General features: G+C 38.9%; 1 protein-coding gene and 1 pseudogene across 1 annotated transcript; both read right to left on the bottom strand.

The window, feature by feature from the left end:
- LOC113315608 overlaps positions 1 to 5562 on the bottom strand; it is a 43735-nt pseudogene extending 38173 nt beyond the window's left edge.
- A 12964-nt stretch (positions 5563 to 18526) lies between these two features.
- LOC113319428 (probable indole-3-pyruvate monooxygenase YUCCA5) lies at positions 18527 to 20212 on the bottom strand. The gene is made up of 3 exons (XM_026567683.1): positions 19535 to 20212; positions 19043 to 19414; positions 18527 to 18808 (listed from the first exon to the last, which is right to left on the bottom strand). Exons 1-3 carry the CDS (start codon positions 20210 to 20212, stop codon positions 18581 to 18583), a joined length of 1278 nt encoding a protein of 425 aa, XP_026423468.1. The 3' UTR covers positions 18527 to 18580.
- Between the last annotated feature and the right edge of the window lie 1653 nt (positions 20213 to 21865).

Below are 21865 nucleotides of genomic sequence, written 5' to 3'. Positions count from 1 at the left end.
GGGGGGAAAGATGGTTTCGATGGATTTGGGAGAAGGGTGTGTTTGGCTAATGGGTGTAGGGTTCGGGTACTAGGGTGTTGAGCAGGTGTAGAGGATTTTGATGTTTCGCGAAGCTGGACCGATGGATGGGAAGATGGTAGGTGGATCTGACGGCGATGCGGAGGCAGGCGATGAGCGACCGTCGGATGAAGAGATACGACGAAAAGAACGGTACTTGATGGAGTTAGGTACTGTAGTGTAAGGCGGAGATATCAAACTTCGATGCACAGCAAGGGAGCGACCGTCGGATGCTCCTGAGAACTGATCTGACGGCTGAAGACGCAAGCGGGTATGGATTTGGGTTTTAGGCTTTTGGGTATAGAATATGGGTTTGGGAAATGAGTTTGGGCTTGGAAAACCTTGAGCCCACTTCTTCTTTAAGAGCAACTTTCTTCTTCTTGAGCCCATTTCCAGCTTTTTGGACGTGCGCTCCATTCTTTGCGGCTTCCTTGCGTAATTTCTCCCGGCTTTTCACCACTTTTCTGCTCTTTTTGCTCCGCAACTCATCCAATCTTTATTTATTACCTAAAAATGCAAAATTAAGTAAGAAAAATATTTATTCTTGAAAACAATGAAAATACAGAATATGGGATAAAATGTAGAATTAATGCATAAAAGATGAGTTAAATGCCAACAAAAAGGGATAAATATATACAATATTTGGCACTCATCAAATACCCCCAAACCTGAATTTTACTTGTCCTCAAGTAAAACAAAACTAAGGAAATCCTAACTATACCACTGTCGCTGGTCTCTCGAATGCATTTAGCATATGCACTAAGCCTTTTAAACCACTAAGTGTCCCTAGTGGACGAGTTGAAGTCTCGTGAAGGTTTGCTTAGAACGTACCTACAAAGTTTTAGGTCAAAATATAAGCTCAGATTCCATCAAATGTGACATGTGCAAAACAGTTTAAGCTCACAGCAAAATGGAGATGTCAATCTAGCTATCTAAGGCACAATCCTAGCACTGATAACAAAAAAAAGACATGTGATAAGAGTGTAAAGTGTATCTACACATGTGTAAAGAAAGATCTGAAGTTATGACTACTAATCACCAAGAGATAGTTTCTCAGGCTACGAACCAAGGTCGAAATCTAGCTAGCTGTCCGGACTTTACGAGAATTGTGAATGAGTTGGAGGTATTTCACAATTACTCGCGTTGTACATCAATGGCATACACCCTCCTTGCTTATTACAATGAAACAACAAAATGACTATTTACATGACTCTTATTTACATTGACTACTCTCTTTTTATTTTTGGAACAAGAGATGATGGAATTGATAAATACTTGATTTTTTCTTTTGTATTTTTCTGATATTTTTTTTTCTGAATATATACATCGTTTTTTTTTTTTTTTTTTTAAGAAGGAAACACTTTTGATACATATACAAAAGAAACAAAAAATTACATGACACTTTGCAAGAGGTAGCCCTTTTTGATGCACCCAGTTAAATTCGATGGTTGTCTTTCTTAATGTAACCTCCACCTTCTATCCCAACCAACCAAAGAACAAGCTAGTCAAGTTTCGTTCAGTATTCTAAAGTGATTGTCAATCGTAACTTCCTATCAAACACCTTGAAGATCGAGGCCATACATGTATTGGTAGATCGTGCGCGTGCAAATTTCTTATCACTATGTGAATTGTGCTAGAATCAGGGTGCCTAAATATCTAGACTAAGACTCCTAATAAAAATACATATTTGCACAAGAGTCAACATTTCAAGGTAAATGAGCTCCATTTTTATGATTTTTTTTTTCTTTAATTTTTTTTGAATTTTGATTTTTCAATTTTTTTCAAAAGAAGAAGGAGTTCGATTTCAATTATAGCATATTATCATGGTATCTACTCTATACCCCCAAACCTAAACTAAACATTGTCCTCAATGTTTCAAAATATGGAAAGAATTATAAAACAATATATGAAGAGGAACATGCTGAGTAGAGTAAAAGGAGAGAGAATACCCGATTGTACGGCGGCAGCTCGATTAAAACTCCGTTATTCAAGGCAAAAATCCATCATATTAGGAGTCACAATGGATGAGCACAAAATATATACAAAAGGAAATTTAACTAACACATTATCTACAAGAAAATTTGGTTTTTAATGGGATTGGACTTTTTGGAAAAAAATTTGGTTTTGTTGGGAAACATTTGGTTTTGATGGGAAAACGAAAAAAATTTGGTTTTTAGGGAAAGATTTGGAAAACTTTTTGGTTATTTAGGGAAAGAGTGGACCAGTTTAGTCCACATAGACTGGGTCCTCCAGGTTGGTTGTTTCAATGTCGGGTGGAAATGGCTCAAGGAATGGCTTTAATCTCTGCCCGTTGACTTTGAAAACGTTCTTGTTGGAGACATCCTCCAGCTCTACAGCTCCATGAGGAAAAACTGTGCGTACTAGGTACGGACCCTTCCATCTAGAACGCAGTTTTCCTGGAAAAAGATGTAATCGGGAGTCATACAGCAAGACTTTCTGACCAGGAGTGAAGGATTTGCGCAGAATACGCTTATCATGAAATATCTTCATCTTTTGCTTGTACAGCTTGGCACTGTCATAAGCCTCATTTCTCAATTCTTCCAACTCGTTGAGTTGAAGTTTCCGTTGAATTCCAGCTTCGTCCAGAGAAAAGTTCAGCTCTTTGATTGCCCAGTAGGCACGATGTTCTAATTCCACAGGTAGATGGCACGACTTTCCATACACTAGACGATAGGGGGACATGCCAATTGGTGTCTTATAAGCTGTTTTATAGGCCCACAAAGCATCATTCAATCTTAATGACCAATCTTTCCTGGACGGGTTGACCGTCTTCTCCAGAATGTGCTTAATTTCCCTATTAGAAACTTCTACTTGTCCACTGGACTGAGGGTGGTACGGAGTAGCAACCTTGTGAGTTATGCCATACTTGCGTACTAAAGACTCAAAGTACTTGTTACGAAAATGTGAACCGCCGTCACTGATGATAGCTCTAGGGGTACCAAAACGTGCAAATATGTTTTCCTTTAGAAATGAAAGGACCACCTTGTGGTCATTTATTCTGGTTGCTATGGCTTATACCCACTTAGAAACGTAATCAACTGCGACTAAGATGTACAACTTGCTGTCAGACATGGGAAATGGACCCATGAAGTCTATCCCCCAAACATCAAAAATCTCCACAATCAAAATGGGGTTCAATGGCATCATGTTTCTCCTCGAAATGCTTCCTAGCTTTTGACAGCGTTCACAAGCAACACAATAATCATGGCAATCCTTGAACAATGATGGCCAATAGAATCCACACTGCAAGATCTTTGCAGCGGTTTTCTTGGCACTGAAATGGCCTCCACATGCTTTGTCATGACAGAAAGATATCACATCTTTCTGTTCAGTGTTGGGGACGCATCTCCTAATGATTTGGTCTGGACAGTACTTAAACAAATATGGGTCATCCCAAAGGAAATGTTTGACTTCAGCCAGGAATTTAGAGCGGTCTTGTCTCGACCAACGTGAGGGCATCCTACCTGTAGCGAGGTAGTTAACAATATCAGCAAACCAAGGAAGGTCTGAGATAGACATCAGCTGTTCATCTGGGAATGATTCTCTAATCAGCTCAGATTCATCAATAGACTCTAAAGTTAATCTAGACAAATGATCAGCAACCACATTCTCACATCCTTCATTATCACGGATTTCGAGATCGAATTCCTGTAATAAGAGTATCCATCGAATAAGGCGAGCTTTAGCATCCTTCTTGGAAAGAAGATACTTCAAAGCCGCATGGTCTGTGTATATGATGATCTTAGACCCTATCAGATAAGATCTAAACTTGTCTAATGCGAAAACGACGGCAAGCAATTCCTTCTCGGTAGTTGAATAATTGAGTTGGGCATCATTAAGGGTTTTGCTAGCATAGTATATCACATATGGTAGTCTATCAACTCGCTGTCCTAAAACAGCACCAACAGCATAATCAGAGGCATCACACATGAGTTCAAACGGTAGTTCCCAATCGGGTGGTCGGACTATAGGAGCGGTGGTGAGAAGGGTTTTTAATTCCTCCCATGCCTTCACACAAGCAGCATCGAAATTGAAGGCAACATCTTTTGAGAGAAGACTGCACAGAGGTCTGGAGATTTTGCTGAAATCTTTGATGAATCGCCGGTAAAAACCAGCATGACCTAAAAATGATCTGATCTCCTTCACAGAGCAAGGTTGTGGTAGATGTTGAATGAGGTCAACTTTAGCTTTATCCACTTCAATTCCTTTTTCTGAGATGATGTGTCCTAGAACTATTCCTGAATTCACCATAAAGTGGCATTTTTCCCAATTTAGAACAAGGTTCTTTTCTTTACATCTGGATATCACGAGGGCAAGATGCTTCAAACATTCGTCAAACGAGGAACCAAAAACAGAGAAATCATCCATAAAGATCTCGAGAAAACTATCTATCATGTCAGAAAAAATGCTCATCATGCAACGCTGAAAAGTAGCAGGTGCATTACACAACCCGAAGGGCATACGTCTATTAGCAAACGTCCCAAATGGACACGTGAATGTAGTTTTTTCCTGATCTTCTGGAGCAATGTGAATTTGGTTATAACCGGAAAAGCCATCTAGAAAACAGTAGTGACTGTGTCCAGACACACGTTCTAGCATTTGGTCAATGAAAGGGAGCGGGAAGTGATCCTTCCTTGTTACTGTGTTCAACTTCCTGTAGTCGATGCATACTCTCCATCCTGTGGTTGTACGAGTAGGAACTAATTCATTCTTGTCGTTCTGAACTACAGTAATGCCTGACTTCTTAGGCACAACTTGAATGGGACTAACCCATTTGCTATCGGGAATTGGGTATATGATACCCGCATCAAGTAGTTTCAGGATCTCTCCTTTGACTACATCTCTCATGTTAGGATTAAGTCTCCTTTGCATTTCCCTCGATGGTTTGGCATTCTCTTCAAGGTTAATGTGGTGCATGCAAATGGTGGGACTAATTCCTTTGAGATCTGAGATGGTCCATCCTAAGGCCTCTTTGTGTTCCTTAAGTACTTCTAAAAGCTTACTTTCCTGTTCCGTGTCTAAACATGATGAAATAATGACAGGTAAAGTATCAGAAGAACCTAGGAATGCGTACTTCAACGTACTAGGCAACGTTTTCAATTCAAGCTTGGGTGGCTCAACAATGGATGGAATAAGCTTGGAATCAGAGAGTAGGGGTGGTTCCATTTCATATTTCCTTTCAGTGACGTCCATTTGAGGTACAGATTCGAGCAGAGATAGGACGTCACTACAGTATGCATCATCATAGGAATCAGGGTTAAAGTTCTCCATACATGCTTGAAAGGGGTCGACGGATAGAATGTTAGTCAACGAATCTTGCATTATTCCTTCAATCATATTAACTTCATGCACATCATCATCATCAAGATTCACAGGTTGTTGACTAATATCGAACACATTCAATTCTACCGTCATGTTACCAAAAGACAGTTTTAACACTCCATTCCGACAATTAATGATCGCGTTGGACGTAGCCAAGAAAGGACGTCCTAAGATGACAGGAATGTGACAGTCTGGGTTTTGTACAGGTTGAGTGTCTAAGACAATGAAGTCTACGGGAAAATAGAATTTTTCAACCTTGATCAAAACATCTTCGACCACTCCACGAGGAATCTTGACAGATCGGTCTGCCAGTTGTAGAGTGATAGATGTTGGTTTCAACTCCCCAAGACCTAACTGCTCATAAACAGAATATGGCAGTAGGTTAACACTTGCACCTAGGTCTAATGACTCTTTATTGACCGTGTGTTCTCCTATAGTGCAAGAAATTGTTGGACATCCTGGATCCCTAAACTTGGGTGGAGTTTTGTTCAGAATGATGGAACTTACCTGCTCAGCTAAGAAAGCACGTTTTTGCACATTGAGCTTGCGCTTTTGAGTGCACAAGTCTTTGAGGAATTTGGCATAAGCAGGGATTTGCTTGATTGCTTCAAGAAAAGGAATGTTGATGTTGACTCTCTTGAACAGATCTAACATCTCATTGTAATGGGTACTTTTCTGTTGATAGATCAATCTTTGAGGAAATGGGGCAACAGGAAGATGAGTTGGCAAAGGGACATTCACAGCAGTAGAATTGTCAGATTTTCCAACTTGCTCAGATTCTTTGGTTTTCTGGGGTTGTGGAGACAGTGTGGAATTTGTATCAGATTCATTAGGTTCGCCCACGTTGTTCTCGATGACTTTACCACTTCGGAGGGTGGTAATGGCATGGATTTGATCAGGTGAGGTTTCAGTGCAGGATGTTGTGCCTGTTTGAAATATCCTCTTTGGATTTTGTTGGGGTTGGCTCGGAAGTTTACCCTTTTCTCTCTCACATATTTGATCTATCTTTTGATCTAGATTTTTCTGACTTTGCATCAAACTCTGAAACATTTCCTCTAAGGTGGATAATCTCTTGTCTGTATTGTGCTGAGGATATGATTGTTGAGAGTTCGATTGTTGTTGAGGGTTTCTCGGGTGTTGATAACCTTGACTGTTCTGATATCCCTGATTGTTCTGATAGCTCTGATTGGGTTGAGATGGTCCTCCTTGAGTGGGTCCTTTTGACCATGAAAAGTTAGGGTGGTTTCTCCATCCTGGATTGTAGGTCTGTGAATAAGGGTTATGCTCTGGTTTTTGAAACATGGCATGTGCCTGTTCAAGCCTAGATTCCTGGACTGCAAGCAAATCGGGACAATTTTGGAATTGATGGTTGGGGTCGTTACAAGCAGCACAAACAGACGAAGCGACATGTTCTCGGAGAGTAGTGGTGGAAGGTTTTGAATTTTTATGTAGTTCTAACTCTTCTAATCTCCTAACTATTGATGCCATGTTTGCTCTACCCTCAAAATCCGCTTCAATCCTAAAAGCCTTTGCTTCGGATGTAGTCTTTCTGGTTTCACGGATGGATTCCCACTGTTGCGTCTTTTCAGCTACTTCAATTAAGAAGTCCCAAGACGCGTCAGCAGTTTTATCTACGAATAGACCATTACACATCGACTCAACCGTTGTTCGGGTGGACACATCTAGACCTTCATACAAAATTTGTACAAGTCTCCATTTTTCAAAACCATGATGGGGACATTGGAGCAATAATTCATTGAATCTCTCCAGGTATCTAGCTAAGGTTTCACCCTCTAATTGCACAAAGCTATTCAGACTTTGACGAATTGTCGCAGTCTTGTGGTTCGGGAAAAACTTTTTGAAAAACTCCTTTATGAGGTCATCCCATGTCATGATGGATTGAGGCTGTAAAGCATAGAGCCAGGCCTTTGCCTTATCTTTCAGGGAGAAAGGAAAAAGCCTTAACTTCAGGGTTTCGTCGGTCATTTGAGTGAAACGCAGAGTTCCACAAATTTCCTCGAATTCTCTCACGTGGTGGTACGGGTTTTCATTCTCAACACCTCTAAAAATAGGAAGCATCTGTATTGTGCTAGATTTCAGCTCATAATTGATGAGTGCCAAATATTGTATATATTTATCCCTTTTTGTTGGCATTTTAACTCATCTTTTATGCGTTAATTCTACATTTTATCCCATATTCTGTATTTTCATTGTTTTCAAGAATAAATATTTTTATTAATTAATTTTGCATTTTTAGGTAATAAATAAAGTTCGGATGAGTCGCGGAGCGAAAAGAGCAGAAAAGTAGTGAAAAGCCGGGAGGAGTTACGCAAGGAAGCCGCGAAGAACGTTGTGCATAAGACCAAGAGGCTAGGAATGGGCTTGAAGAAGAAGAATTATCCTTAAAAAAGATATGGGCTTGGCATACCCAAGGCTCAAAGCCCTTTCTCAAACCCATTTCCACTATCCAAGCCCGTATCGGATTTCAGCCGTCAGATCGAAGCATTTCAGCATCCTACGGTCGCTCCATCATCGCACATCAAACTCCGAAGCTCCCGCTTTACATCGCAACGCCCATCTCCATCTTGGGACGTCCTTTTCGTTGCATTCCTCCATCCGACGGTCGCTACCCACAGCCTCCCATCTCACCGTTGGATCCACCTACCATCGTCACATCCCACAGACCAGATCGCGAAACGTCATCCCTCGCTGAAACCGCTCAACACTACAGTACCAAACACCCTACACCTCTACCAAACGCCCCCTACCCCAAACTCAGTCGACCTCTTTCTTCTCCACCTTACCCTGCTGCAAAACCACCTCTCCCTGCAACTGTCGCCACCACCTTCTCCCTGCCACAGCCACCCTAGTTCCGCCACCATCATCACCCTATCGCCCAACAACCAAAACCCATCTCCCCCTAGCCCTCTAGTTCCCTATTTTCTCACTTTTTCACGCTTCTTTGTCTGAAACCCTAGGCGTGAAAAACTGATGAATTAGGTAACCTAGAGTTGCAATTGGCGCATGAGAAGAGGTCAGGGAGCAATTACAAGGCATGGGTCGACGATTTCAAGGATCAATTTCAAAAAAATTAGGTAACCCTAATTCAACTGATTTTTGGGGAAGAACCCTAATTTTGTAGTTTTGGGAATTTGGGTCTGTGGGTATAAATATGTATTGTTGGGTTGTAACTGTGGACATCTCTGGGCTAGCCAGTGAACACATGTTTTAGTTTTCATTTTACTTCATATATCAGTTACATTTTCAGTTCATGTGGAATATTTGTGATGCATAAAAATTGATTGTGAAGTATACTGTTATAATGTGGAGCATGTGTATATGTGTTAATATCATGATTATAACCATGTCCATGTTCTAATTCTTTTGCTAGGGCTTAGAGGAAGCTCTTGATCATATGCTAGGATAGTAAATGTATATGTATTGTCTTGGAATGATTTAACTGCCTTAGGATTAATGAAATGCCACTTGAGTTACTTCACTTGTGATCAGCTGTGCTGTTAGAAGACAGCTGATGCTAGGAGTGCAGCTAGGTCAGTTGTAAGAATTTAATCCATTAGAGAGATTGCCTTAAGCTCAGTTAGCTAGTTGAGCTAAATACTTGTGATCAGTTGTGCTGTTGAAAGACAGCTGATGCTAGGGGTCATTTAGCTAGGTTAGTTACTCTATTCTTCATTGTAATCTTTCATGAAAGAACAAGACATACATTGCATCACAATTTCCTTAGCCTAGGGTCAAGTAGTGGAATCAAAAGCCTTAGTACCCTCCCTTGAACTCAGATAACCTTAGAAACTCCCCAAAGAGAACTTCAGCAAATCCTCCAAGTCCCTGTGGACAAACCCTTTCTTACTCCACCTATCTACAACAACTCTGTATACTTGCAGGCTAGTTTAGGTAGTTCTTTTCCTTTTACACCAGTGGTGCATGCAAATGGTGGGACTAATTCCTTTGAGATCTGATATGGTCCATCCTAAGGCCTCTTTCTGTTCCTTAAGTACTTCTAAAAGCTTACTTTCCTGTTCCGTGTCTAAACATGATGAAATAATGACGGGTAAAGTATCAGAAGAACCTAGGAATGCGTACTTCAACGTACTAGGCAATGTTTTCAATTCAAGCTTGGGTGGCTCAACAATGGATGGAATGAGCTTGGAATCAGAGAGTAAGGGTGGTTCCACTTCATATTTCCTTTCAGTGATGTCCATTTGAGGTACAGATTCGAGCAGAGATAGGACGTCACTACAGTATGCATCATCATAGGAATCTGGGTTAAAGTTCTCCATACATGCTTGAAAGGGGTCGACGGATAGAATGTTAGTCAATGAATCTTGCATTAATCCTTCAATCATATTAACTTCATGCACATCATCATCATCAAGATTCACAGGTTGTTGACTAATATCGAACACATTCAATTCTACCGTCATGTTACCAAAAGACAGTTTCAACACTCCATTACGACAATTAATGATCGCGTTGGACGTAGCCAATAAAGGACGTCCTAAGATGACAGGAATGTGACAGTCTGGGTTTTGTACAGGTTGAGTGTCTAAGACAATGAAGTCTACGGGAAAATAGAATTTGTCAACCTTGATCAAAACGTCTTCGACCACTCCACGAGGAATCTTGACAGATCGGTCTGCCAATTGTAGAGTGATAGATGTTGGTTTCAACTCCCCAAGACCTAACTGCTCATAAACAGAATATGGCAGTAGGTTAACACTTGCACCTAGGTCTAATAACGCTTTATTGACCGTGTGTTCTCCTATAGTGCAAGAAATTGTTGGACATCCTGGATCCCTAAACTTGGGTGGAGTTTTGTTCAGAATGATGGAACTCACCTGCTCAGCTAAGAAAGCACGTTTTTGCACATTGAGCTTGCGCTTTTGAGTACACAAGTCTTTGAGGAATTTGGCATAAGCAGGGATTTGCTTGATTGCTTCAAGAAAAGGAATGTTGATGTTGACTCTCTTGAACAGATCTAACATCTCATTGTAATGGGTATTTTTCTGTTGATAGATCAATCTTTGAGGAAATGGGGCAACAGGAAGATGAGTTGGCAAAGGGACATTCACAGCAGTAGAATTGTCAGATTTTCCAACTTGCTCAGATTCTTTGGTTTTCTGGGGTTGTGGAGACAGTGTGGAATTTGTATCAGATTCATTAGGTTCGCCCACGTTGTTCTCGATGACTTTACCACTTCGGAGGGTGGTAATGGCATGGATTTGATCAGGTGAGGTTTCAGTGCAGGATGTTGTGCCTGTTTGAAATATCCTCTTTGGATTTTGTTGGGGTTGGCTCGGAAGTTTACCCTTTTCTCTCTCACATATTTGATCCATCTTTTGATCTAGATTTTTCTGACTTTGCATCAAACTCTGGAACATTTCCTCTAGGGTGGATAATCTCTTGTCGGTATTGTGTTGAGGATATGATTGTTGTTGAGAGTTTGATTGTTGTTGAGGGTTTCTCGGGTGTTGATAACCTTGATTGTTCTGATATCCCTGATTGTTTTGATAGCTCTGATTGGGTTGAGATGGTCCTCCTTGAGTGGGTCCTTTTGACCATGAAAAGTTAGGGTGGTTTCTCCATCCTGGATTGTAGGACTGTGAATAAGGGTTATGCTCTGGTTTTTGAAACATGGCATGTGCCTGTTCAAGCCTAGACTCCTGGACTGCAAGCAAATCTGGACAATTTTGGAATTGATGGTTGGGGTCGTTACAAGAAGCACAAACAGACGAAGCGACATGTTCTCGGAGAGTAGTGGTGGAAGGTTTTGAATTTTTATGTAGTTCTAACTCTTCTAATCTCCTAACTATTGATGCCATGTTTGCTCTTCCCTCAAAATCCGCTTCAATCCTAAAAGCCTTTGCTTCGGATGTAGTCTTTCTGGTTTCACGGATGGATTCCCACTGTTGCGTCTTTTCAGCTACTTCAATCAAGAAGTCCCAAGACGCGTCAGCAGTTTTATCTACGAATAGACCATTACACATCGACTCAACCGTTGTTCGGGTGGACACATCTAGACCTTCATACAAAATTTGCACAAGTCTCCATTTTTCAAAACCATGATGGGGACATTGGAGCAATAATTCATTGAATCTCTCCAGGTATCTAGCTAAGGTCTCACCTTCTAATTGCACAAAGCTATTCAGACTTTGACGAATTGTCGCAGTCTTGTGGTTCGGGAAAAACTTTTTGAAAAACTCCTTTATGAGGTCATCCCATGTCATGATGGATTGAGGCTGTAAAGCATAGAGCCAGGCCTTTGCCTTATCTTTCAGGGAGAAAGGAAAAAGCCTTAACTTCAGGGTTTCGTCGGTCATTTGAGTGAAACGCAGAGTTCCACAAATTTCCTCGAATTCTCTCACGTGGTGGTACGGGTTTTCATTCTCAACACCTCTAAAAATAGGAAGCATCTGTATTGTGCTTGCAGCAGGCTTTGCAGCAGGCTTGGCAGCAACAACAAATAATGCACAGCTCCAGCAGCAGTTAGCAAGTGAACAAGATAGCAATGAACACACACAACTATGCAAGCACAACAAGGCCACAACAGCTATGAAAACTTCAAAAATATGGCAGCCAGCTCCCCGGCAGCGGCGCCAAAAACTTGGTGTGACAAGCAAGACACACAAAAGCTTGCAAGTATACAAGGCCAAGTATGATATAAAAGGTAAGCAGGGGGTCAGTCCACAGGGAGTGGGAGCATACAAGAGAACCTAAGCTAACAATGGTGACAATGCACTATGGCAGTGAGCAAAGCAAGGTAAATAGCATGAACCAAGGGTGCAAGGTAAAGCAGCAAAGAAACAGCTAAGAAAACAGCAAGGTAAAGCAGCAAAGAACCAAGGCTTGGAAGCCAAGGGCAAGGTGAGGATTGTGCACTGACTTCAGTGCACAAAAGGCTTCAAGTGCAAGAAAAAAAAGGCAAGAAAATAAACTGAATTGAAAGCACACAACTGAAATGTAAGTGACTGAGAAGGAATTGGTGGGTAAGCCAAGGCTTAGGATCCACCTTGTGTCCTAACCAAATGACATGTTTCTAGGTTGAGTTTGATCCTATGCATACATCTAGAAATAGAAGAATACTAAATTGCTCATAGTCTGCCCCTAGCATTGGCTGTCTTTTGACAGCACAGCCAATCACAGGCACTATGTGCATTGGTATCTCCCATTTTCTCAAGCAAAACAGAGCATGGAAGTAACTATCCTAGCTTCTAGTCACTTGACAGTGCACAAGGCTTCAGCTGAGCCTTGGCCTGATGCTATTTAGCTCATGCTAAACATGGATAAAGCAATAACATTCATCATATGCGATAATTCAGATACAACTAGCAACATTTGAGATAACTAAAAACATATGCAACTTTCAACTGTCAACAGTTATGCAAAAATCAGAAATTGGAATTGCAAAATTAAAATTGTTCTAATTCTCTACTGGCTAGTCCAGAGAGATACACAGTATCTTTCACACACTCCACATAACACCAATTTATACCCCCCCTATCAGAATTAGGGTTCACAGCCCATTTTCCCCAAAATCAGAAAATCAGGTGAAATTGATTTACCTAATGTTGATGAGATACTCGCTCCATCTCGTCGACCCACTCTCCAATTACTTCTTCTCGTTCATCTCCTGCTCCAATTGCTGCTCTAACATCAACTTATATCCCCAATTTCTCACCTAGGGTTTCAGTGATGAGAGATGAGAAATTGAGGAGATTAGTTGATGAAAAAGAGGTAAAACGTGATAGTGATGATGGGTTTAGGTGTGGTGGTGATAGAGTGATTTGGGGAGAAGATAGTGGAGTGATTTGGGGGAAGGTAGTGGTGATGGAGACGGACATGGTGGTACTGTTGCAGAGAGGGGGGGGAAAGATGGTTTCGATGGATTTGGGAGAAGGGTGTGTTTGGCTAATGGGTGTAGGGTTCGGGTACTAGGGTGTTGAGCAGGTGTAGAGGATTTTGATGTTTCGCGAAGCTGGACCGATGGATGGGAAGATGGTAGGTGGATCTGACGGCGATGCGGAGGCAGGCGATGAGCGACCGTCGGATGAAGAGATACGACGAAACGAACGGTACTTGATGGAGTTAGGTACTGTAGTGTAAGGCGAAGATATCAAACTTCGATGCACAGCAAGGGAGCGACCGTCGGATGCTCCTGAGAACTGATCTGACGGCTGAAGACGCAAGCGGGTATGGATTTGGGTTTTAGGCTTTTGGGTATAGAATATGGGTTTGGGAAATGAGTTTGGGCTTGGAAAACCTTGAGCCCACTTCTTCTTTAAGAGCAACTTTCTTCTTCTTGAGCCCATTTCCAGCTTTTTGGACGTGCGCTCCATTCTTTGCGGCTTCCTTGCGTAATTTCTCCCGGCTTTTCACCACTTTTCTGCTCTTTTTGCTCCGCAACTCATCCAATCTTTATTTATTACCTAAAAATGCAAAATTAAGTAAGAAAAATATTTATTCTTGAAAACAATGAAAATACAGAATATGGGATAAAATGTAGAATTAATGCATAAAAGATGAGTTAAATGCCAACAAAAAGGGATAAATATATACAATATTTGGCACTCATCACCTGCTGGGATCAGAGGCGTAGGGAGTACAACTGTACCTTGGATCAGTGGGAGACTGATTGGGGTTCAACTATAGTCCAGTCCGAAGTTGGAGTAAGCTAGTGTCTGTAGCGTCTTAATACAGTGTGTATTCAATCTGTACTAGGTCCCGGGGTTTTTCTGCATTTGCGGTTTCCTCGTTAACAAAATTCTGGTGTTTGTGTTATTTCTATTTCCGCATTATATTTGTTTATATAATTGAAATAATACAGGTTGTGCGTTTGAATCAATCAATTGGAAATCCGACCTTTGGTTGTTGATTGATATTGATTGATCCTTGGACATTGGTCTTTGGTACCGTCCAAGTTATTCCTTATGTTTGATTATAGACTCGCTGATTTCTATTAGCTTGAGTGAATCAAAACAAGAGAGAGATATTAACTCCTTGAGATACTTTTACCTAGATTGAGTCTGACTGTCTAGTTGATTCTCTAGAAAGTGTTTCGGAGTTAGTCCATACAGATTGCTAAGAGAAATATTGGGTGATGTTGTTAGACCCCCGCCTTTTTACCTTTCTCAACTAAAACCCATCTAGCGTTTCTTTTTTTATTTCTATTAAGTAATAATAGACCCAAATATGCTCTGTTCATCTTCAAATTTAACAGCTGCATTAAATCCTTACACTGGTTGTTTCTTCATGGAACAACGTGGTCTTCTTCCCTTCACTCCAAAATTGGGTTTCAGACACAACCCATCTCTCAAAATCCTGTCAAACTGAAACAAAAAATAGTGTGTTAATCTCAGCCTTTTGTTCATGGATGATTTTAGCCACATGTGTGTCATACAGAAATGGAAGGTAGAGATAACAAATAAATTGAAAACTTAATATTATTTAGTCATTTACAATTTTAACCATTTTCTTAACTTTCAACCATGGTCTTGTGACCCAAACTCTAATTAAAAACAATTGGTGACTCAAACTCAAATCTGGTCACTTTTTTGTGGCCCAAAGTGAAAATACCATTTTAATAATAAAGAAACCATTGCTCCTACAATTATTTGTTACATGTAACCCTCGTACAAGAGAAAACGTTATGAATTATTGAATTATGAAAAGAATCCATTGAAATTCTTTTTGACCTAGGCTAGGGCCGTTCCTGAGAGATTTTTGCCTCGAAGCGAATAAATTTCTTTTGCCCCCATAAAAAAGTTTTACACTCAATCTTGATTACATTCATATTATTTAAAGTGTGGGTTCACTATCTTTATCGAATTTCTTACCAAGAGATTTAAAATGGGTTTTTTTTTAGTGCAGGAATCCAGAATTTTGGTATACAAAGAGTCAATTTTTGTGTACAAGGTTTGTATCTAAATTTGACTAGGCGGTCGAAGACCGTCTAAAGTATTTGTTGTTTTTTTTTTGTTAACGATGAGTATTAGTCACATATTATTTGGTAATGTCATACTACGGACACACAAAATTTTAACTAATTGTAAACAAAAACCTAAATTAGAAAAACTCACCAAAACGTCATGTGCACTAACAAAAAATACTCTAAATCAGTACATTTTTCTTGACAAGAAATAGAACTGTATACGTAATTTTCTAAATGGATTCGATCCGATTAGCAGTAAAACTTTAATTCCTTAAAATCAGTCAATTATGATAAGAAAAAAAACTACTACGAAATAAAGGTTATTTAAACCAAAAAATAACATAATAAGGATGTAAAAAAATTTTCAAGTCTTAATTAATACCATTAAACTTTCATTCTTATATTTTATAATAATCATTTATGTGATGTAAACTCCCAAATGTGAAAGATATACATTCTTACCTTACACCCCTTGTTGCCCCAAAATGGGGCTTGTCTTGCTTACCTATAAGGACCAGCCCTGACTGGGCTAAAGGTTGTATCTATGCCTATAAAAATTTCATTTTGATTTTTTTTACCTTGATGGACCAAAAAACTATCCAGGTTAAAGCTAAGATTAGCCCTCTCATAAGACGTCAACTGATTGTTGGTAAAATTTGCACTCCGAGCGCAACGAAACACAGGATCATAAAGGACAATTGGTGATATGAACCAAACATGGGAGAAATAAGAAGAGAGACAGAAGATAAACTACAATCACAACTCAAGATATACCTGATTCACCTTTACAGGCAACATTCCACGACCAACACCACCAGAGAAACTTCCATTATAATCAAAGACTATTATATGCCTTTCCGCAACCCAAGACAGTACCTGAAGAGTTAACAAGACATACCCGAGAACACCATGGAGGAAACCGTAGAAACCAACTCTAAACCATTCTACAAACCAGTTTCATGTCTTCTCTTCCACACCTTCTTCATAGTTGCTAGTAACAGAGGAGAAACATGGAAAACGCTAGAAACTTGGTTTAGGGCTTTGCCCTAAACACTAGAACACCAAAATCTTCTCTCTACAAGTTTTTCTCTCACACTGATGTTGACCTTCATGGCAGCACTCGATCCTCCCAACAAAGAGATCAAAATCCTACGCACAAGAATTTACCACTCTTCTAGATTGGATTCTCCAAACCTACAATTCTAGTCATATAGAGAGAACGCAAACTTATCTACCAAATATTAATTAATCTCCTATTGGAAACTAAACTCTTTCCTTATACATTTCCTATTCCAATTAGGAAATCCACCGCAATATGGAAACAAACCTAAAATAGGAAACTGACGGTTTTCCCAACTCTGATCTCAATATTTTTCCTAGATCATGAACAAAGTGGTCTACTCGACATAGGTTAAAGAACATAGTATCGTCCTGTCACTTCATATATTACATTTTTAACATCTCTGTAAGATAGACACCTTCCTACATATCGTAATAACAATCTTCGAAAAACATGATGATTGAGGATGATCCATAGTTCCATATTGTAGATCAATTCATTAAAAGTGAAAAGACACAAACCTAGTTTGAAGTCTTTTAGAACTAACTGATGGCTTCCTAGTTCTTTCCAAGTGACTGAATTGTTGCTCCAACTTGTATCTAAGTAGAAAACAACAATAGCAAGCTAGCTAGGACTAAGATAGAACAACAAGTGCTCTCTCTGTGATTGAGCTTGATTCATCAGTCGCACACAATTTATCCTTAACGTGCCCTACCATTTCTTTTACATAGCCATCAATCAAGACCAGTAAAAATGAGTGGGCCCAAAATCTTTGATGGATAACGAAAAATATAAGCTATCCGATTCCAAGAGATGACCTTATCAATGTTGAACTGTAAAGTTTGATGAGTTTTTGTGTGTTGGACATATTTACATGTTTGGTTTTATCTGGCAGATTAATTTGATGCTCTTTTTTTTTTTTTAGTTTTATATATTTATGGACCACATTCTTTCATGTTTACTCAAAATAGGTACCGAACATCTATTGACAGTAAGTATCACCACACCATCGGCATCTCTCCCAGCCGGCCGGCATGCATCTGTGATCTTCTAGTCTTCACATGAACGAGAGAAATAACAAATGTGATGTCAGTAATTAATCCATTCCCGGTAATGAGACGAGAGACTCGCACTAAGAACTAGCACTAGCACCAGTTGGAGACGTCTAATGCTCTCTCGTTCCGCCACATGCAACGTACGCACCTTCTCAAATATATTTCTGAATCAATCTGTCTCTAAATCTTCATCAGTAACCCACGGCTACCTCAGTCATTTCCTTTAAATCTTTTTGTATTATGAGATCTACAATTCTGTACTTAACCCATGTTTTATCTTTATTTTTGTTGCTCATAAGTAACTAACTGTAAATGTTTCCTCTGTCTAATACACTTAAATAAATGGTGTCTCTCACCTGCATTAGATCTGCTTTCTTCTACTTTCTACTCTGAAGAATTAATGCTGCTTTGCCACCCATCCATAAATATAGTATTTTACTAGGTGATTAAAGTCAATGACTTCCAAATTCTTTACTTAATAAGGGCTTCTAATGCCATCAAAAGACAAACAATAAGGTTATTTAGAGTTTTGCCTAAACAGACAAAAACTGTGGCACAAGAATTTTGCCTAGCTAAACAACAACATTTACTATGTTCAATTTCGAATTATATACATAAATTAGTCAACTAAACACTATACAGAAGATACCACACATAAAAAATGAAAAACAACAACAAAAAAAAAGAATTTAAGGGAGAGATAGAGAGACAAATTAATTACGCAATGAGATTAAGGTAAAAATAAAAATAAAAATAAAAAAAATAGAGAGACAAATAATTAAAGTCAACAAGAAATTAATCATTTTATTTATTGAATTTTGATGAACTGTATAAGATTATGGGTATACAAAGAATGTCTAAAACCCTAAGAAAAGCCTCTTCTTCCTCTGTACAAAAATGCCCAAAACATAGGGCTTTTTGGAGAGGGCTGGTCTGTGTGCTGTGCTACATATATTGTATATATATTCTTTTCATACATATATATTTTTTTCTTTCTTTCCTTATGATGTCTTTCTTTTTTTCTTTTTCGTATTTTTGTGAGAAGAAACAAAGCATAAAGTCGTGATGTATGTGTAAATTGAATAAATCAATTTTTTTTTTCTAAAAAAGAAAAAAAAATTAAAACTGTGAAATGCATCTTCTATGACAAGCAGCTTTGGTTGTTTTCTTTTGCTTAGTTTCTTCTTTCCATACTTGCCCAATATCTTGGGCAATTTTTGTAGCATCAAAGGAAGCACCAGACAGACCTCTCCTTGTAAACCCTACTGCATACAATCCTGATTGTCCTTTCCATGCATTTGGGAATGAGGGTTTTGGAAACCCGTTCTTGGAAAAGAATTCACTTTCCTGTTAACCGAAAATAACAAAAACAAATTTAGTACATTTTATTCATGCCAATAATAACAATTTCATACATGAAAATACGACCAGCAATAAATATTTGTATTAATTAACAGGGAATAGCCCACTTGGATAGGGGTCGAATTCCAGAGCTATAGGTTAGGTGTTCCAATCCTGCTCGATAATCATGTCAAAGAAAATAAATAAATAAATATTTAGATTTAGAAAATAAATTCTCACCTGCAACCAAGAGGGAACATTGCTGCGATATCCAGTTGCTAGAATAACAGCATCGATATCCAGAATTTCGCCATTAACGAGTTGAACGGAGCTTTTAGAGAACTTGTGAATTGCTGGAACAACTTCAATATCACCTGATTTGATTCTTTCTAAGGCACCAATGTCCAAAACAGGTGTTTTTCCAATAGCACCTTTGAGTGTCAATGGACCCATTGCTGGCCTCTTCAATCCGTATTTCTCCATGCTTCCGAATTTTAACCAAGCCATAATCAGTATTAAGATATCGACAACCCATAACGGTAACCAAGCCATCAACATCCCAGCTAATTCATATGTTGAAATTCCGAGAATTTCTCTTGGTAAAATATGAACCTATAGAAGAGAAGAAAGAAAAAAATATCAGTCACCCAGAAAAATAAAGTGTTACCGCGAAGAGAATAGTAGTACCAATTATGGTGGAAAAAAAAAGGTAATAAGAAAATGTGAACTTACAGAAGAGCGAACGACCATCGATGGAAAGGCATTATGGTTGCAAAGATCAAGAGATAGTTCCATTCCTGAGTTCCCGCATCCAACGACAAGAACCCTTTTACCGCGGTAATCTTCACCAGATTTGTAATCACAGGCATGGACAATTTCACCGGCAAATTCATGAGACAAACCTTCAATTTCAGGTACTACATTTTCGGCATTCTCCCCGGTAGCAACGACAAGCCATCTGCAAATGTACTCAACTTCAGCACGGTTACCGGTCCCAAAAGGATCAGTAGAAACTGTCTTGACTCTCCATAACCCACAAGTTTCATCATACTTGGCTGACTGAACACTTTCATTAAATTGCGGGGTTATGTCGAATTTCTTAGCATAATTCTCGAGGTAAGAAATGAATTGTTTCTTAGATGGGTATTCAGGGTAATCTTCAGGAAAGGCAAGGTTAGGAAGCTGGCAGAATTTTTTAGGTAGATGAAGTTTAAGACGATCGTACGTACGTTTTTGCCATAAAGATGCAATACAATCAGCTCTTTCGAGAACCACGAATGGAACTCCTTGTTCCTTTAAACAAGCCCCGACCGCAAGTCCTGATGGCCCAGCTCCAACAATTACTGGACCATTAACCCAAACACACCTTTTTGAAGAGAAATCTTCATGATCTGATACTACACGAAACATTTTCGACAGCTAGATTTTGATTTCGAAAGCAAATACTATATGTATGTGTGTATGTGTGTATGGTTTTCGTTTCTTTTCTTTTTTTCGTATGTATAAGGAAAATTGTTGTAAGCTAAATTTGTTTTTTGTTTTGCAAGTTTTTTCTTTTTTTTTTTGGGTTTTTGTTTTGAGGTTTTCGAATGAAGCTGTAAAAGAGAAGAGAGATGTTGGTTTGATGAAATTAGGATGGGGATGGTGGGAGGTTTAAATAGAGTCCATGAGAGGGAGTTGCATGTGAGGAGCAGAAGTTGTGAGAGAGAATACCTTTAATGTAAGGGGAGAGAGAGTCATTCTCAAATGATAAGCCCTTTTCTTTGTCTTATTATTATATGAATTTATTATAAGTCTACACAATTAAAAAATCACGATACAGAACGCATTTTTGTTTTAATAAAATTAGTTAGTTCTCATTATCACTCTAATTGGTAGTGTAGTATATTAAATCCTAGTAATTTTTTTAGATTAATAAAACCCACAGATTCATAGGACTCTCTAGTCTCTTCCTCATCACCATTATTATGCCCTACAAATAAATCAACCCTTGCCCTTGGCTTTCAAAGAACAATAAAACCTTATTTATGTTTAGAGCCATTTATATATGCTAATTAATTTTACGAAAATAAACTAGCTAACAAGAAATACTTGATCTCTTGGATTGCTCCATGAATCTCACTACGATTTAGGATAAGAAGAAGAGAAAGAGAACCACACAGATGCAAGCCATAAACAAAAACAACTAGAAGTAAAGTATTCACAGATTTAGCGTGGCTCAACAATATACACAATGTGTGTATATTGTCTACATCCACCAAACGGCTACAACTTCCTTATTCATTATATAATTACCAACTGAGAAATACACATTGTTGATGGTGGATTTTTGACGAAGGTCATATTCGTAAAATCACATTGAAAATTATGTATCTCTGATCAGTATCGGAATCATAAGAAATTTATATCTTCACAAGGAGTGAATAATATATGACGGCGATATTAGGGTTTCTGAGGCAAAACTTTTAATATTTCATGATTAAAGCTAAAAGACTCAGCGCATTTGTTGAATTCAGAATTCATCTCTGGTGTCTGAATTAACCCAGAATCACATATGTTGCTGATCACATCATATCTAAAGGTTCTTAGACATGAGGAATGCTAGTGCATAGCAACCAAATAATTAGTTCTAGTGTTGTATTCATCAGTTAAATTCCTAGAAAAAATATGCTAATCAAACCCTAATATTCATTTACTTAGGATTGATGGCTTTTCTCGGTCGAATTCCATGGAATAATAATGGATTTTTACCTTTCGGGAATTTGGGGCACCCGAACAAGCCCCGAGCAAGAGGCACGAGTGTATTTAGTAATAATGCTCAAAGGAGCATCCATGAAAGAACTAGGGTTGGAAGTCTGATCAAAGAAGGAAAGGGAAAAGAGATAAATAATAATAATAATAATAATAAAATAAGGGAACCGTGTGAGTGAGCCCACCAGCCGGCTAGGCATGCCGCCGGTTTTGGTCGGTCCCTTCCCTCTTTCCTTAATATTTTATTATTAAAACTCTTATTTTATTAGTATTATTTTAGTGTTTCCTCTTTCGATCAGAACTCCTAAAACT

Source organism: Papaver somniferum, chromosome 10 (genome assembly GCF_003573695.1).
Source record: "Papaver somniferum cultivar HN1 chromosome 10, ASM357369v1, whole genome shotgun sequence".
In the NCBI taxonomy this organism is placed as follows: Eukaryota; Viridiplantae; Streptophyta; class Magnoliopsida; order Ranunculales; family Papaveraceae; genus Papaver; species Papaver somniferum.
Note: the sequence above shows the minus strand (reverse complement) of the source record. Positions and strands in the feature narration are given on the sequence as shown.

Coding starts and splice junctions, on each gene's coding strand:
- LOC113319428 (XM_026567683.1), bottom strand. CDS start 20,212: ATGTTTCGTGTAGTATCAGATCATGAAGATTTCTCTTCAAAAAGGTGT. Junction 19,415..19,534: donor CGATGGTCGTTCGCTCTTCT/GTAAGTTCACAT, acceptor TCTCTTCTATAG/GTTCATATTTTACCAAGAGA. Junction 18,809..19,042: donor ATGTTCCCTCTTGGTTGCAG/GTGAGAATTTAT, acceptor TTCGGTTAACAG/GAAAGTGAATTCTTTTCCAA.